The sequence below is a fragment of the Tachysurus fulvidraco genome, chromosome 12, assembly GCF_022655615.1.
Source record: "Tachysurus fulvidraco isolate hzauxx_2018 chromosome 12, HZAU_PFXX_2.0, whole genome shotgun sequence".
Taxonomy (NCBI): Eukaryota; Metazoa; Chordata; class Actinopteri; order Siluriformes; family Bagridae; genus Tachysurus; species Tachysurus fulvidraco.
Genome location: NC_062529.1, coordinates 3,187,472 through 3,205,143, shown reverse-complemented (window position 1 = coordinate 3,205,143; position 17,672 = coordinate 3,187,472). Strand labels below are relative to the sequence as shown.

At 37.7% G+C, this 17,672-nt stretch overlaps 2 protein-coding genes across 4 annotated transcripts in view; one reads left to right on the top strand and one right to left on the bottom strand.

The window, feature by feature from the left end:
• Positions 1 to 5,084: 5,084 nt before the first annotated feature.
• LOC113651075 (cardiac phospholamban-like) lies at positions 5,085 to 9,209 on the top strand. 2 transcript variants are annotated; one of them, XM_027159705.2, is made up of 2 exons: positions 5,085 to 5,237; positions 8,290 to 9,209. In XM_027159705.2, exon 2 carries the CDS (start codon positions 8,385 to 8,387, stop codon positions 8,541 to 8,543), a length of 159 nt encoding a protein of 52 aa, XP_027015506.1. In that variant the 5' UTR covers positions 5,085 to 5,237; positions 8,290 to 8,384; the 3' UTR covers positions 8,544 to 9,209. The 2 variants fall into 2 exon arrangements, with proteins under 2 accessions (XP_027015506.1, XP_027015507.1); XM_027159706.2 differs by having other exon boundaries at positions 5,115 to 5,237; positions 8,294 to 9,209.
• An 8-nt stretch (positions 9,210 to 9,217) lies between these two features.
• Positions 9,218 to 17,672, bottom strand: part of fam184aa (family with sequence similarity 184 member Aa) — a 31,678-nt gene continuing 23,223 nt past the window's right edge. The window contains exons 13-18 of one of the 2 annotated variants that reach the window (XM_047821890.1): positions 15,585 to 15,769; positions 13,640 to 13,786; positions 12,683 to 12,800; positions 12,500 to 12,604; positions 11,790 to 11,941; positions 9,218 to 10,064 (exon numbers count right to left, since the gene is read on the bottom strand). In XM_047821890.1, coding sequence (XP_047677846.1) covers positions 9,998 to 10,064; positions 11,790 to 11,941; positions 12,500 to 12,604; positions 12,683 to 12,800; positions 13,640 to 13,786; positions 15,585 to 15,769 — 774 coding nt within the window. In that variant the 3' untranslated portion in view covers positions 9,218 to 9,997. The remainder of the gene's footprint in view (positions 10,065 to 11,789; positions 11,942 to 12,499; positions 12,605 to 12,682; positions 12,801 to 13,639; positions 13,787 to 15,584; positions 15,770 to 17,672) is intronic. The other variant, XM_027159650.2, reaches the window with a different exon arrangement.

Sequence of the window (17,672 nt, the reverse complement as noted above, 5' to 3'; positions counted from 1 at the left end):
CTGAATAAATTGCCCAGACTCCAATAAATCTAAAAACTATTAAAAAAAATGTGTTATTAGTTCCATAATTAATTGATCAAAGATGATTGGTTGAGATAAGGTAATGTTTACAATAACTCTATGACGACAAAGTTTTTTTTTTGTGGTCTTTTTATGACATCATAGATCAGATGTAGTACAGATATGATCAGATTGTATTCATACATGTATACAAACTAAATATTTTTAGTATAGTATTTTTTAATATAATTAATTATTATAATTAATTACAGAACTTTTCAGTATACAACTATAATGTTTAATTGGAACACATGATTTGTGTTATCAAATATATATGAGCTGAAGAAAATGCATTATTTCTAATATCCACTAGGAGGCGCTATATAGCAAGATTTTTCTGCCTCTTTTCACCACAGAACATGATTCAGGGCCTGCACCTGAAGATTGAAAACCTTCTCTTATAGATAAGAGGTTGGTAAACACGTTGATAATGTCATGTTATACAATGGACCGTGGGTTTATTATTATGGTCATTAATCATCATAGTCTGTAATTTTCATTACCCCTATAACTTTAATGAAATTAAAAAATTTAAATTTCACGTTGAGAATGAGAAAAATGATAAATGGAAAGATAAATGAGAATTTATCTTGTTTTCTGCTTAACGAGATAAATGGAAAATGACAATTTATCTCATCTGCTAAATGAGATAAATGAACATGAGAATTTATCTGCTTAACAAAATAAATGAAAACGAGAATTTATCTCATTATCTGCTTAACAAGATAAATGAAAATGAGAATTTATCTCGTTATCTGCTTAACGAGATACATTAAAAATGATAATTTATCTTGTTATCTGCTTAATGAGATACATAAAAATGAGAATCTATCTTGTTGTCTTCTTAACGAGATGAATGAAAACGAGAATTTATCTTATTATATCTGCTTAATGAGATAAATTCAAATGAGAATTTATCTCCTTATCTGCTTAACAAGATAAATGAAAATGAAAATGTATCTCGTCATCTGCTTATCGAGATACGTTCTAATATACAGTTATTTTCCGAAGAGAAATTTCAAGCCTCCTGTTTCATTAAAGTTATAGGCCCCTAGATTTCATAGCATTAATAGTGAATTGTTTTTAACCATACAACTGACAAGAGCGCTTTTATTTCTGAGTATTCTGACATTTCCAGTATAAATAGTGCATGTGTTGATGGTGCATACAGTAAATACAATGTTTGATACATTTACATGGCTTATACAAATAAGCAACCTCGATCAGTGGTCATTTCTGCTTTTTTGCTGCTGATAAAACCAGAGAGTGTCTTTCTTCATTTGCATTTCATTGAGTGTGGTTAGAAACAACGGATGACCTTTACGGTTAGGGCTTGTTTAGTGTGCTGTGCTGGAATAGGAAGTGCTTTCACCAAACAAGGGAAAGCTTTTATTACTAGATGCATGATATTAAATTTATTATGACATCATCATTATGGCCTATAAATATTGCCAAGCTGAGACATTTAATCCACAGAATATCTCACAATGGGACTGTGAACTAATTAATAGTCCCAGTCATCTCAGTACCAAGCTAAACGTGCCCAGATGTTAGATCATGACATTTCAAAATGTCTTTTCTAGCTATTTGATTCGAGGATATTACTCGGATAATACGCAAGTATAATAAGAAATTTAAAACGTACATCAATCCATATAAATGTATCTCATCAACTGCATAGCAATATTCTCACAACCAGTTTAACAGGAACATCTGTCCCATACATTATACATCTAACCATCCATTTCTCTGGCTCATTTATCCTACACAGGATCACAGGGAACCTGGAGTCCATCGTAGGGGAGGGGACACCCTGGACGCAATTGCAGACCCATTTACACAGTATGAACAATTTAAAGATACCAATCAGCCTGACATGATTGTCTTTGGATTTGGGGGGAACCGGAGAACCTAGAGGCAAACTCCATGCAGACAGCGAAGAGGTGGGAATCGAAACCACAATCCTACCAAGGTGTGAGGTTTCCATTCCCTCATAATTATGTGTCAGAATTGGGAAAAATTTGATCTTACAGAACCAGTTGTGGATTGTTTCTTGATTTTGGATAATCATTTTCATACAGTGACTCTAATTTTCTAAAAATCATCTTGCCATCTGTACCAGATCCCCTCTCGTGATCAGCCACATGTACTTACTTGGACTATTTTACCTTGAAGCACCTCAATGAGACTTTCATAATTTTGACATGAATGATGTACAAAAAATAATTTGTATCTCATATGTTCTTGAATCAAGAGAAGTAATGTGTAAAGTGGCACAAATCATCCATCCATCCATCCATCCATCCATCCATCCATCCATCCATCCATCCATCCATCCATCCATCCATCTTCTATTGCTTATCCGTCGCCAGGTCATGGGGGCAGCAGTCTAAGCAGGGACGCCCAGACTTCCCTCTCCCCAGATACTTCCTCCAGCTCTTCCGGGGGAATATCGAGGCGTTCCCAGGCCAGCCGAGAGACATAGAACCCTCCAGCGTGTCCTAGGTCTTCCCCGGGGCCTCCTCCCGGTTGGACATGCCCGGAAAACCTCCCCAGGGAGGCGTCCAGGAGGCATCCGGAACAGATGCCCGGGCCACCTCAGCTGACTCCTCTCGATGTGGAGGAGTAGCGGCTCTACTCTGAGCTCCTCCCGAGCTCCCTATCTCTAAGGGACCGCCCAGCCAACCTGAGGAGGAAACTCATTTCGGCCGCCCGTATCCGGGATCTTGTCCATAGGTGAGGGTTGGAACGTAGATCGACTGGTAAATAAAGAGCTTCGCCTTGCAGACCGCATTAATGCAGAAGATACACCAATCCGCCTGTCGATCTCCCGCTCCATCCGTCCCTCACTCGTGAACAAGACTCCAAGATGCTTAAACTCTTCCACTTGAGGCAGGAGCTCTCCACCAACAAATCATGCCTTAATAATAGTTATAAAGTAAGAAAAAATGGTAAAAATGAGTTAGTTTCTTATATTATGCACTTGGACCTTCATAAATTTAAGCTAGAATTTCTCTAAAAAGTTAACTTAAAGATTGCAAACACCATTTTAGATGTTTCATATGCTATGTAGAAGCAACAATTGTAATTTAAAGCTTCAGTTCAGGCAGTTTTGTGATATGAGGTCCTGCTTGACAGTTAACAATTTGTTGTTTCCGTTTACTTCAAAACAGTGCCGAAGTTTCGACCCTACAAAAATCAGGTACCGGATCTACATCCGGTACACAAGGTATGGTATCATATTATTGTGCACAGAATGCAATACAAGACAATCAATTCTTGGCATGGACATAACAAGCCATGTTTTCCATTATGGCTGGCAAGCCTCCAGTCTGTAAAAGCCAATTATAAATACAACCACCATTCCTTCCTGCTGAAGTATTAATGAGTGCAGATATAACATGGACCATGAACATACTGTATGGTATGTGATTACGTGCCTGTATCCATTAAGCATAGCAGCACCATCACGTCTGGGATCTTTTTAAATGAAGAGTATATGGATTTCCACAAAGCCACAGCACTCGATCCATGCTCGGTGAATCAGACAGATATTTCTGAGTCTGCTGGTCTGAAGCTTCCCTGAGGTGATCTCATATTCGTACTCGCTGATGAATTTATTTGAAGTCCTCATCGGTTTTGATACGAAGAACATTTTTCCTGGTTCTCTACCTCACAGGATGAGGTCATTTGTCTTTTCAGTGCACTACGATAATGTAAACGAACAGGACCGTTTGGGATTTGGAGTGTAGATGTGATACGGATTTGAGAACAGCAATAAAACTTGTAGACTGCTCTCACTGGGTCGGTCATCCACAACTATGTGAAGCAGGGTTTATTTAGGGTGAGGTGGATTTGTGAGAACAAAGAAAACTTATTTTGGGAGACTCTCAGTGGAATTGGTGGAATTGGTGAGGCACACACACACACACACACACACACACACACACACACACACACACACACACACACACACACACACACACACACACACACACACACACAGACAAAACACACTAAAAGCCACGCGATAGCTGTTTCAAGTTGATGCTAACATGATTGAAGCGATATAGAAAACCATCCGTATCAGTAACACACATCTACCTCTTCCATCATAGCCCCACTCTAATACACACTAGTCACTAATACACACTAGTCTAATACACACTAGTCGTACTAAAAGCTATATGAGATGTGTTTAGTTGTTAGAAGTTATCTTGTAGGCATGTGTCGATTTCTGGAATCACTTTTTTTGATGGTAAAAGTTAAACTCAAGTTGCTAATAGATAGACTCTGAGTTAATGATACAATGGTCACAATTAAACTGTGGTCATGTAAAAATAATTTCTGGAACAAAAAGGCAGTCCTTATTTATGTATACTCGAATACTACACAGCAGATTCAGTTTAGTCTGATTATTTGGGTCAGGCTTACAGGCAGATTGGGTCATCCCCCAAAGGGATATCTTTTATCCTTATTCAGATAGGCATGGAAGAAAAACAATCAGAAGACAGATGAAATATGACTTAAAGTCAGCAGGGAATCGGATTAGAAAACCAGGTGACTTCTAGGATATCCAGGATATCGTTAGCAGAATAGGCACAAAGACATTAGAAGATTGGACATCCAAGGACTGCTGAATAAATGCAATAATTCTACAACAGAATCCTGCACACTTGTGTTAAAGAAGATATCCATGTAACAGACTATAACCAAACCGAGATATTTCCTTTCTTTTCCGCTTTAAAGTTATTGCTATTAATAAATCAGTGGAAGCAGGTATGCTGGTAAAACATGAACCACGCTACATAAAGACTCATTAATAAACATACTTTCCATTTCAAATACACTTCTGCTTTCTTATATATGTGAGATTCATTTACAGTAAACAGCTTGAAGGAGCAGAAGAATTTAAGGAGAATAAAGCCTGCATCAGGTACAGGTGAGTAATGCAGGCTGGCACCTTTGTCACCCATGGGTACTGTAGCTGTTCAGTTTCACAAAGGTCACCGAAACTGTGTGGGTCCTCCTCTTCCTGGTCACGCTGTGACTTTCTCCCTCCCCTTCTGTTCCTCGTATAAACCCAAACGATAAACTGTTCTGCTCTGCTCTCTATCTCGAGCTTGTAAGTTCTGATCACTTCTGTTCACCTTTAGCATCTTTCTTCACTTCTAACGGTAAGAAAACCTTCGTTATGTCATTTGTACTCTTCTTATATCACCGAGAAGGACAACAGTATTCTTTTTTTTTTTTTTTTTTTTTTTAATGTATAACAAACTGATCGATCTCTTCTATATAGCTTTAATATAGAGCTCGGTGATCAGTTGTGGAACAAAGTGCACATTGGTGAACTACTGAACATGCTAGTAGTGAAAAATACCTGTTTATAAGAAAGAATATAAACATTAAAAGTCACCTAATTATAAGGAAAAGCACATATGAACACTGTGAAGCATTTGCATGTTGTAATAAACCCCCTCTGGTGAATGACTTTTATTCAAATGACTATACAGCACAAAGTCAGGCTTTGTAAACACTGAGGTTTGTTAGTCGTTATTGTAAAACTGGCAGGACTTTTATATAAAGAATGTGTGCTTTTATACTATAATGTATCTAATCTATGCTAATCTAATCTAAATTTAGTGCTAAATATGCAAGTTATAACAACTTTACTTTTACTTTAATTTTCATCGGTTAAAGAATGACACTTTTTCGAGTGTATCGTTGAGGAAACAAGTTTATACCTGTTACCTCTAAAATTAAAGCAGCTATAAACAGTATTTCTTCCCAAATTTCGGAAAATTTCCAAATCTTTCCAAAGTTCAGATTGTCATGTTACTGAAAAACCATAAAGACATCTGTCAGGAAAACTTTCTCATGATACTCGCTAATAGACTCTTACTGTACATCCTTGTGTAATTTACTACATCAACGGTAACGTATCACATCGGGGGCAGGCTTAAATTCACAGAAAAAGTCATGAACATCTTTTTTTGGCAATCCAGATCTTCATTTCAGCAATATGAAGAACTGAAAGGATTAAACGTTTGAGACAATATCACTCATTTTTTACCGCTTATCCGAACTACCTCGGGTCATGGGGATCGTGTGCCTATCTCGGGCATCAAGGCAGGATACACCCTGGATGGAGTGCCAACCCATCACAGGGCACACACACAACGGACAATTTTCCAGATATGCCAATCAACCTACCATGCATGTCTTTGGACGGGGGGAGGAAATTGGAGTACCCGGAGGAAACCTCCGAGGCACAGGGAGAACATGCAAACTCCACACGCACAAGGCAGATGCGGGAATCGAACCCCGACCCTGGAGGTGTAAAGCGAACGTGCTAACCACTAAGCCACCGTGCCCCCCGAGACAACATCAGATTCAAGAAATCTTCTGGAAGTAGACCACGGATAAAATATTCATATATTCACACATTTCAGTGATCACAGTATAAATTGTAAATTTATCACTCGCAAATGTATATTTAGCCAAGATAAAAGGGCCTGTAATCTCAGACCCATAGTCTATAAATCACATTATCAAGATATGTTTGATATCCAGGAATTTCTGCAAGGGCAATACTGTATGAAAACATTGTTTGAAAAGCTTTTGAATTGTATTCATAGGAAATATAAAAGGCACAAAGCGATGGATGAAACTTATTATTGTTACCCCCGCAAGTGGACTAGTAAGTTAGCAACCAATGCAGTAGTCGAATTTAGCTTATTGTTAGCTTATTTCAGATGGATGGATTATTTTGGGAATGGTGGCTTAGTGGTTAGCTTGTTCGCCTTGCAGCTCCAGGATTGGGGATATGATCCCCGCTGCTGTCCTGTCTGTCCATCATACATGCATCCCTGTGCATAGGGGGTTTCCTCTGGGTACTCCAGTTTCCTCCTCCAGTCCAAAGACCTGAATTGTGCTGATAGTCATCTATAAATCGTCGGATGTGTGCATGTGGTAGCTCAGTGTATAAGGCGTTGGACTACAGATCAGAAGGTTGTGAGCTCAAATCCCAGGTCCACAACCCTCAACCCTCAACTGCTTAGTTGAAGTATAAAATGAGATAAAAAAAAAGTTTCTCTTGAAAAGGGTGTCTATGAAATGTCGTAAATGTATGTATGTAGTATGTGAGTTCCCTTGGGTAGATACCAGTTTCCTTGCAACAAAAAATGATCTAGAGCAAACAAGCTTTGTCCTGTTTAATTCTTTGTGATCAGGAGGAAATTGCTAATGTCTCCTTTTTTCCAGGTAAGCGCATTTTGTCTGTCTGAGTACCAAATTGTGATGGACTTAAGGGTTAATCTCTCTATGTGACAGTTATTTCATAACATTTCAGTCTTAAAAAACATCCTTTGTCAATCATTTGATTCTAAACTAAATTCAGACAAGTTGCATAAGGCTAAAAAGATTGCTATAAAGTTTTTTAGCTAAAGTTGCCTAGAAGTAATGGAATCATATAAGCTTTTATCATCATGCAAACTCGGTTATACGATCACACTAACCTCACTATTTTTCTCAACAATACCATGTTTACATGTGAATTTTCATAATAGCAGGAATAAATATTTCATTTCATAATAAAAATCATTCTTAATACACAAATCTGAAGGCCGTCCTGTAACTGTGGCACGTTTCAGCTTCAGCTAGCATTGCTTTAAGCTAAGCAAGCGTGCGATGATCGAAGTCACGATTAGCCAACAAATTCTTAGCGATTTTAGCTTAGTGCTGACTGATAAACTGTGTAAATTATTACTTGTATTAACTAATTGTCTAATATATTATCTAGATATATACATTCGCTTATTTTAAAGAAAAAATACAGCCTGGGAGAATTAGCATTGAATTTATCTTCTAATGAAACAGTTTTTTTCTTCGTCAATACATCTTTGGACTATTTATATTATACTTAACAGTTTCGTACATTACCCACAATGCCTTTCAATTACCTACTAAAAGTGATGCCAGTGGTATCCTTAGTCCTTTATCAGAACCAAAATCACTAATATTTTATTATTTCATCAACACTGTGTTCCTTATTAACATGATTAACATGATGTGCCCCAAATATAGGCCTTCTTTACTACTCCCTCACCACATAATCTCGCTTTACTATAAATACCCCCAAGTATTTCTAGTATTTATTTCTTGTCATCACTTTCACACCTGCTCTGAATAGCTCGATGATCCCCTCTTCTCTTTCTGCTTTGATGAAAGACAGGAGTAAGCGCTAGCAGCTGACGGTAGCGTGGCTCAGTCCCTCAGGCGGTTTATTCACCTCCTGTCCTTTCGTCCCTGACCCTCTGCTCACGATGGAGAGAGTTCAAAACATCACCCGCTCAGCCATACGCAGGGCGTCTGTCATCGAGGTGAACCCGCAGACCAAGCGCAACCTGCAGGAGCTCTTCATCAACTTCTCGCTCATCCTCATCTGCCTGCTCCTCATCTACATCATCGTTCTGCTGTTGTGAAGATGGAGGACGACATGTGGAAAAGGATCCCGAGGACCCAAGAACAGGACTTTCCTCACATTATTGCTAGCTTTCATCACAGTGTGTGATCATATTGCGAATTTAGCATTATAGAATGTTCTAGATATTTTGATTTCTTATCATTTTCATATACCTTATCACTACTCCAGATGTCCATATGTTTATTTTTCACACACATTATTATCCTTAAAAAAAAAAAAAAATTTCATTATAGGATACTGTCTCAGAAATAATAGGATCAAGTAAATAAAATTAAAGGTGCAATGTGTAATTTTTAAGTGTATACTTTTCTAGATGTATAACAATTATAAAATATATTGAATGTTCAATGTTCACAATATCGCTGTGCAATGGATCTCACTCATTTTGGTATCTGGCTTCTGCTTCTGCAAAAAAAAATAATTCTGGCCCGGAATTGACCATCAACCTCATCAAAGAACTGCTTAAAAAGAAACTTATAACAGGAGAAGGCTGGGCAAAATTTTAATCACTTCTGGAATCTCTTCTTTCCAAGCAAAAAATTTGAGCTATTAGAAAAATGATTTTACACAATAGTTTAGCTTCCAAAAAATAAAAATAAAAAAATCCTGTTTTGCTTTTGTTTCCTACTTTGTAAATAAAGCATGTAGAAAAATCACAATGAAACCAAATAGTTTGTGTAATCCTTTCTTTAGTAACCATATAAATCTAAAATAAAAAAGATTTACTAATAATGGATCGTTGATCATTGTTCCAGTGTATCACTGACTCTGAAGTTGATTGTTTTCCTATAATTACATGGTCTAGAGTGTTTTGCTTCGCTTATACATTATACACTTACACAATAATGATTACATTTAAAAAATACTAAAAATACTTTTTTTTTTATCCTTTTATAGTTACATTTTATGGTTTTATATTTACATTTTATAACCGCATTTAATTCTGTTTAAATAAAATATTAAAATATCGAATTAACTGTTATTTTTTAATAAAGGTTTATAAATACAGGCCACGTTACAGTATAATTGTACATTATGTAATTGTACATTGTTACATTAAATGCAGATTCACACTTATTTCCTACTTTAGATTTAAAGATACAAACATAATTTTATAACTGATGGTTTATTGTTTGTAACAAGACAATATAATACAAATATAAACAATTAATTGTGCAATTAATTGTAAATAAAGTTTCTGGCAAGACAGTGTAATTTCGGTCCTTCAAGAAGAGATGATCTGATCTGATCTGACTAAATTGGATATTACTCTCCTCACATATTGCATTAATGCCCAAGTCAAAAGTATGATAATAATATTATTCTTATTATTGTGATTATCATAATTATTATTGAAATAAAAACAGGAAGTGAAATTCACAGTGAAGTGCATAACACAGACTAATGGACGACTGAAAAGTGCTGTTTCACATGCTCTTCAGGTGGAAAGTGTCAGAACGAGAAGTATTGAGACGAGAGTTCTGCGGGTTCTGCTGTCTGATCGTCGCTCTCACGAGGGCTGCCGGAGACACAGAACACACCTGGGTTAAGCTGGAAATATTAGACTGCTGGACAGTGAAGCGATAAACAACCCAATGTGTAAGAAGTAGAACAGAGAAACGTTCGTTGATCACAAGGTTGAATCTCGACAATGCCACAGACATACGTTATCTGGAGTCCCAGAGAGCAAACCTGACCTTGCTGTCAGTCTGGGGTGGAATACTCTCTCTTTCTCTCTCTCTCTCTCTCTCTCTCTCTCTCTCTCTCTCTCCACTGCCAACTACAGCCACACAAGCCTATTGGTAGAGCTTATGCCTATTCCTATTAATCTAACCCTATCCCACACCCTAAACCTACCCCAATCCTTCATAACTCTAACACCAACCCTAACTGTAGCCCCAACCCTAAACCCCATGCCTAACAATACCCCAACTCTTACCACAACCCTAACCCAACCTTAACTCTAACCACAACCCTACCCTGACCCAACCCTAAACCCCAACCCAATACTAACCCTAAGCCCAACTCTAAACCCAACCCTAACTGTAGCCCCAACCCAACCCAACCCAACCCTACCCCAACCCTAGCTTCTAGGATTTTCTTTATACTGATCATTTTAAAACAGGTAAAATATGGCATTTTTTCCCCCAGAAGCATGCACATGAAATTTGTAGGAAAGATATAATACATTCAGACAGGATTAAAGTCCCAGAGGTGTTCATTTTCAGTTTCATTAATCATAATGCATCCAAATGTAAAAGGAATCCAATTTGAATAGACCATACTTTGAACTCGTTCTAAACCTTGTATTTAGCCTATGGCTAAAGGCTAAGGGTTTACACTGTTTACACAAAATTGGGAACCCTGCACAACTCAAGGTTCAAGGTTCTTTGTCTTATGTATGTTTTTAAGTTCCTAGTACAGGTATAACCTACATACATGTTATGGTCATGATCAAGATTGACATAGATTTTCCACAATTTGGACACTGCCATGCAATTCCCACCTACTAGCTTGGACTACGCTATTGTACAATAGCTACCAAATGTGTCATGGGGCAATGTAATTATCTGATTGTTGGAAAGTCAACCTAAGCACACGCATAACCCGCCTCAATGCCAGGAGCTTTCCAGTGTGATTATTGATGTAGCTCTAAAATTAAAGGCTGAACATGTAAACCTCCAACTTCCCACGTTGAACAAAACCTCCTTTTAAAAATGAAAAGCAAAAACACAGAAGACATGAGAGAAAGATGAAAAGGAACAGACACACATTAGTATTGTTATGCATCACACATCCACAGCTAGAAACATGCAAATACTAAAACAAAACAAAAAAACAATGGACACAAGAAAAGGAGGATATCTACTCTATGGCATGCTCACTTTTCCATTCCAATGGCAATTTTATTTTTTATTTAACGAGGGCGTTAAAATTTATATTCGATCACAAAGTGTGTATGTGTGCGCCAGTGACTAGGTGGAATTTAGTGAATGTACTACACTCTCTGCTCATACTGCACATGATAGTGAAATAAATGGCCGAAAATGTCCATGCTTCAAATCAGTACGCAACACAAACACTCTTCCTGTGCATCGTGTCAACAAGATGCATTGAAGAGTGAAAAAAAAATTAACAGCAAACACAGTTATGGCTGTGTGATCAAACCAATGGCAGGTACGCCTCTCGTCATGGTGAGCGTGTGTGAGAGAGGACGGACGCTGGACGAAGAGGCGGGGCTCACCTCTGCGTGGGCAGGGTCAGGGACGGAGCTTTGTGCTCTGCGTGCTGATTGGGGGAACTTGGGACAGACTCTAGGCTGGTAGGCCCTTCCGTTTCCACAACACTTAGGTTTGGAGAGCTGACGAATCGGATTGCAGCTTTTCTACTCTTATGCTACATCGAAAGGACACAAACAGAACGTTTTTTTTTTCCGTTTTTTTCCCCCCACTAATATAGGACTAGCTTTTAGCTTCCAGCTTGGTTAGCTGAAAGAAAGAAGACACCACTCGAGAGAGAGTGGCTTGGAAAGCAAAGGGGGAGATCGATGTAGGAACTAAAGGGTTAAAAGTATATGCTGACAGGAGATCACATGGACACTTCATGGAAATGAGAGATTGACAGTTAAGAGTCAAAAAAAAGAGAAGAAGATATAAAATAAAAATAGAAAAACCTCATGCACAATAATACATTCCTATTTTTTAGGAGATGGGATGCATCAGTATTTCAGGAGTCAGAATTTGGCTTAATGCAAAAAAGAAAGAAATAAAAAAATTTATAAAATCAAAACAAACAAACAAACAAAAAAATCAGGGTGTTAACATAAATGGCTTTGCATTTGAAAAATACATATTTTTGAAATAGGGACATAAACTAAGGGTTAAAAGGCACAGATTGCATTTGTTACACCTTTCAGTGTTTGTAATTAATTCCGAGTGACTTTATTATTATTACCTTTATAAGCGGATTAATGACCCCCACGTTGGGACTGGTGTTAAACACTTTATTGAAGCTTGTATCCCGATTCACCAACTCCAGCTGGTAGAACTTCTTATCGTCCTGAAACAAAAGAGTCAGCATGTAAAACCGCGTGTGAGAAGACCGTGTAAAGGCACGCAGCACTGAGCGCCCACTCACCACCAACTTTTTAACCAGAGACTCTCTTTCAGCCACCATCTCTCTAAGATCAGCGATCCTCTGCAGATCCTCCTGACGGCTCTCACGGTTTCGAAACTTATCCTCGGTGCCGTCCAGCCTACACAAACACACACAAGAGCATTCGCATGTCATGCATTGTAAACTACACAACAGAAATCGTTAAAAAAAAAAAATCTGTTAATATCAGTTTAGGTGAGGTGGCTGGGAGACCAAAACCAACAGAACTAGACAGCTAAAGTAAACAAAATGAAAATGTTATGACTGAAATCTCATTCACTCAGAAATAAACCCAAACATAAAGTATATCGTTGTTGTCGGGCGGAATCCTCGTATCTCCAAAACCATTATGTTTCAGGAAATTAAAAAAATGGCTTTTTTTTTTGAGTTATTAAACATTGTATCGTTAAAGTTGTTATTATACCTTATATTGCTATCGTATTCAGTACTGTAGTGTACCAACATTAACACAACATTTTCCCAAAGTGACGTTTTATCGGAGGTACAAGCTTTATGACTTGGGAGCAGGGAGATACAAGATTATGCTGTCATTGATAAGAATGGTACGGACATAGACGTCGCTGTTGCCAGCAGTGTTCAATAAAGTCTGCGGTCACGTTGAGCCTTTTGACAAGAGACAAGGCTTCAGTGTAATTAAGAGATTTGCGCTCAAACTATTTTCAAGACTTTCCATTGGTTAATAACTTGTAAAAATAACAGACCCACGTGGGGACTGACCAATAGCATTGATATGTGAAAAAATATGAAATTGACAAAATTTGGACATAGGAGGTTTCCGCCCGACAGCGACGATATACACTTATACACTTGTAAATAAATGTTACTTTATTTAGCTCGTTGCAATTAAGCTAAATTCAAAAATCGATATTGTAAAGTGCAATTAAAAAAAATAAATAAAACAGGTAATTTTTAGCTTACAGGACTTGCAGAGCAGAGATCTTGTCCTTCAGAAGCTCCTGAGCTTTGTTAAAATCCGACAACATGATTTGCATTTCTCTGTTATGGGTTGCGTTGAGCTCGCTGATCTCCCTCTCGTGCCTTTTAGACAGATCTTGTTCATGCCCTCTGCAAAGACATTTAACTAATTTAATAAAGCAATCTCTAGATAAGTTACTACACCCAACATAATTAGTTTAACCGTTTCAGGATGTTCTCCTTGTGTCCATGTTCTCTGGTTTCTCCGGTTCCTTCCCACCACCCTAAAACATCTTTGATGCACTATTGCAATACCAGCAATAAATAATACTACAATGTACAACCACAGTGACAAGGGACTGCCCATAAACTGTCTCTGTGTGTGTTTGTGTGTGTGTGTGTGTGTGTGTGTGTGTGTGCCTGTGCGTGTGTGTGTCCTTTATTTCTAGGACTAAGTAATGAAAGATCTGATGAAAGATTATTTTAATGCACTCAAAAATCCAATGTAATACAATTTCCAGCTGTTTAAAGAATCAATTTTAATAAATGGAGCGAGATGCTAGTAATATTGTGAGCGGAGAAGGAGAGACGGAACGAGAAAGAAATCTACAGTGATAAAGGAAAATCATTTGATAATGTTTCTAACTAATAAAGAACTGATAGTGGAAAGAAGTGGGTGTGGGTGAGAGAGAGATAGAGAGAGAGAGATAGAGAGAGAGAGAGAGAGAGAGAGAGAGAGAGAGATCAATCTTTTACCTGATACAGTACATGTGCTTTAAAGCTCGAAAAACTTACATAATACCTGCTCATGTGGTCAGGCTTATGAAAAAAAATTTCTGTGAAAAAAATTGACTGCTAAGAGCGAAAGAGAGAGAGAGAGAGAGAGAGAGAGAGAGAGAGAGAGAGAGAGAGAGAGAGAGAGAGAGCGGTTCACTCCACCTCAGGCCTGCCAGGGAAAATCACTTCCTTTGCCCTCCTAATGCCTGGTGAATTAACCTTTATTGCTGTGCTGCTGGAGAGTTTTTAGAAAAATAGCCCTTCAACTAAATTACTCCTTCACACAAACGCTAGACTTGCAAATTTGTCCTTTTTTTGTTTTGCCCGAATACAATGAAAACATTTCATTTCACTTACGATTTTTCCCTCTGTACTTTTTACACGTTTGTTTCCTCAACCCTACTCCATTTTATTCAGTTTTTCTCCTACTGTATATTATGATGTGCAAAAAATCCCTTCTACAAAGAATTTCTAAAATGCAACCTGATTAGCGTTAAACTGGTGCCATGATGTATAATTAGCACTCTCCGTCATTAGCATTTTGTGACAAAGAGGTAAAGCTGTACCTAAAACCTTTCCCTGCCTCGTGATTGTGTTCAACTGTTCCGTGTTCAGCTCCGGTTAGTTTGCCTACTGCTACCTTTTTGCGTTAAAATATCATCCTAGAATGTATAATGTTAATATATCATTCCTAGATCTGTCTTTACTTAACAAATTGATTTTCGTTGAATTTTCGAAGACAACCTGTGTATTATTTTTCATCACTAGCCTGAGTTATGTTATGTAAGCTACGAAGTATAACACGAAGTGTTTTCTTTTCAGACTAATAACACTGTAGTGAATCTCAGGGGTCACTTTAGTGTCCCTTTAATAACGACTGCTGAGAAGAATGCTTATCACGAATGGCTGCCGTGTGTATTAATCTCAGGCAATGAACCCTCTGGATTTTGTTCCATTGTTCCAATGTCACGGCTGGAACGTGTAACATCTGAGCAGCTGCTTCCAAACATGAGCTTTTTTTAGATCCACCCATCTTGTTAACATTGTCTCTCATTGGTTCCTTATTGCTTTCGATGATACCAGAATCAAAGTTCAGTTAGCAATAAAGCAGCTGCTTTAAGAGTGTTATTTGGATGTGAGTGGGTTTTGGATTACAGTTTAGTAATCAGACCTGATCTGCAGATTGGCTTCGCCGCGGACACGCAGGACTTCTTTCCCCTTCAGCTCCAGCTCTTTGGTGAGTGTGCTGATGGTTTCGTTCAGAGTGTGAATCTCATGGTCCAAATCGGTGACACGTTTCTTCCTGCAGTTCGCCTCCTGCTGCAGGTCTGTGAGCCGAACCAGTAGATCCTGCTCCTAAAATTCACGACACCAAAATCACAAAAGTGTCAGAGTCTGAAATGGGATAAACCATGACTGCAAGTTTATTTATTGATTATTAATTATTTAATGCTACAGTTTTAATTGAACCTGATACTGATGAAAGTGAATGTGACGTGACATACGGCTAAGTACGGTGACCCATACTCAGAATTTGTTCTCTGCATTTAACCCATCCAAAGTGCACACACACAGCAGTGAACACATACACACACTGTGAACACACACCCAAAGCAGTGGGCAGCCATTTAAGCCAAGGGCACCTCAGACGTGGCCGGCCAGAGCCTCGAACCCACAACCTTAGGGTTAGGAGTCAGACTCTCTAACTATTAGTTCATGACTTCCCCATGGTCTACTACATTATCCACAATCCTGTTTGGCTACCTGCTTATAGTGGGACCGATGCAGCAGCTCTTTAAACCTTTTCTCGGTCATCTGTACACTCTGCTAATTTTCCAGCTAATCATGTCGTCTCACCGTCATGCTAGTCATCTCGTAATTTGCTAACAAGAGGAACTGAATCTCTGCTTTAATGAAGAGCAAATGCCTCGCATCGGATGTAAATTTGAGTCTAACATTTGTCTCAATACCACTACTATTTCTTCCATTGAATTTTTTATTAATATGAAATAATTTTCCAGTGACAGCCAAATAAAGTTCTTGCTCTTAGATGCTAACAACTAAACTATTTCCACGTTTCCATTTTCATCTCTAGATCCTTTTTTTCTGGAACATGTCGAATGTTGTTTGGCTAAGAGATAAACTAAATAAATAAATTAACAAGTAATGTCTAATTAATTGCTTATGTAAAATTTATAAATTAATTTTATTTCCTGAATTGAATGTAGCACATTCTTAAAAAAATATTGCGTATTTTATTGCCCCAGTTTGCATCTTTAAACAGCCTTGCTACCATTTTTTGCAATTAAAAAAAAACCCATCACATTCCCTATGTTATATACTTACAAGTCTGTAGTTAATGAGGGCGTTAAAAATAGAATCAGAGCAGAGATCTGATTCGGCTGAATTTTATATGCAAAATATTAAACAGGAGGGCGACAAAGACTGAGAGAGAAATGGTGAGAAATTTGGTGAGAAAAAAAAGGAGGGAGAGAGAGAGAGAGAGAGAGAGAGAGAGAGAGAAAGATTAATGTGAAAATGGAAATGTGTGAAGGACACTAACTTCTCCTATTCTTCATTTGCATCGCTCACTTCCAGTAAAGTGGGGCTTATCCCCAAGGCAAATTCATCACTGTCATGAGCCAAGCTCAGGCTCCTGGGGGCTGCTGGGAGATGTATGGATATGTCTCGCGCTCTGTTTTTTAAGAAATCCAGCTTGTAAGATTCATCCAAGCTCTTTCGTAAAACAAAATAAACCAAAAAAAAGTAAAATCGGAACCGAATCAGCACACTCGCTCCTACTAAACGTCTATATAAGATCTACATGTTTCTGTCTTTATATCTTCCATGAAATATTCTAAACTCAGGTCAAAAAATCAGTAACAAAACTCTACTCGTGCAAACCAGGATGTCTTTGTTATAACGGCATAAATAAAATGAAGCAGACTTGCTGATTCTTGATGTCGATTGGACAAAAATTATTAAAATGATTCAAATAAAATAATGAATTTGTTAACAACTATTCTATTTTTTTTAAATAAAAAAATTGCTTTAAAAATATATAACATTTAACAAAAAATTTAGTTGTTAAATTTTTATTAACAAATACAAATGTGTTTATATTTCGTGCACTTCTGTAGGAACAAGATGCACAAGCTTTACATGAGTTGCCTGTAAAAATAAATAAATAAATAAATAAATAAATAATAGATATACAGTTTGTAATTCATTTTTTTTTCTCGAAGGAGTCTCCAGTGTC

Coding starts and splice junctions, on each gene's coding strand:
- LOC113651075 (XM_027159705.2), top strand. CDS start 8,385: ATGGAGAGAGTTCAAAACATCACCCGCTCAGCCATACGCAGGGCGTCT.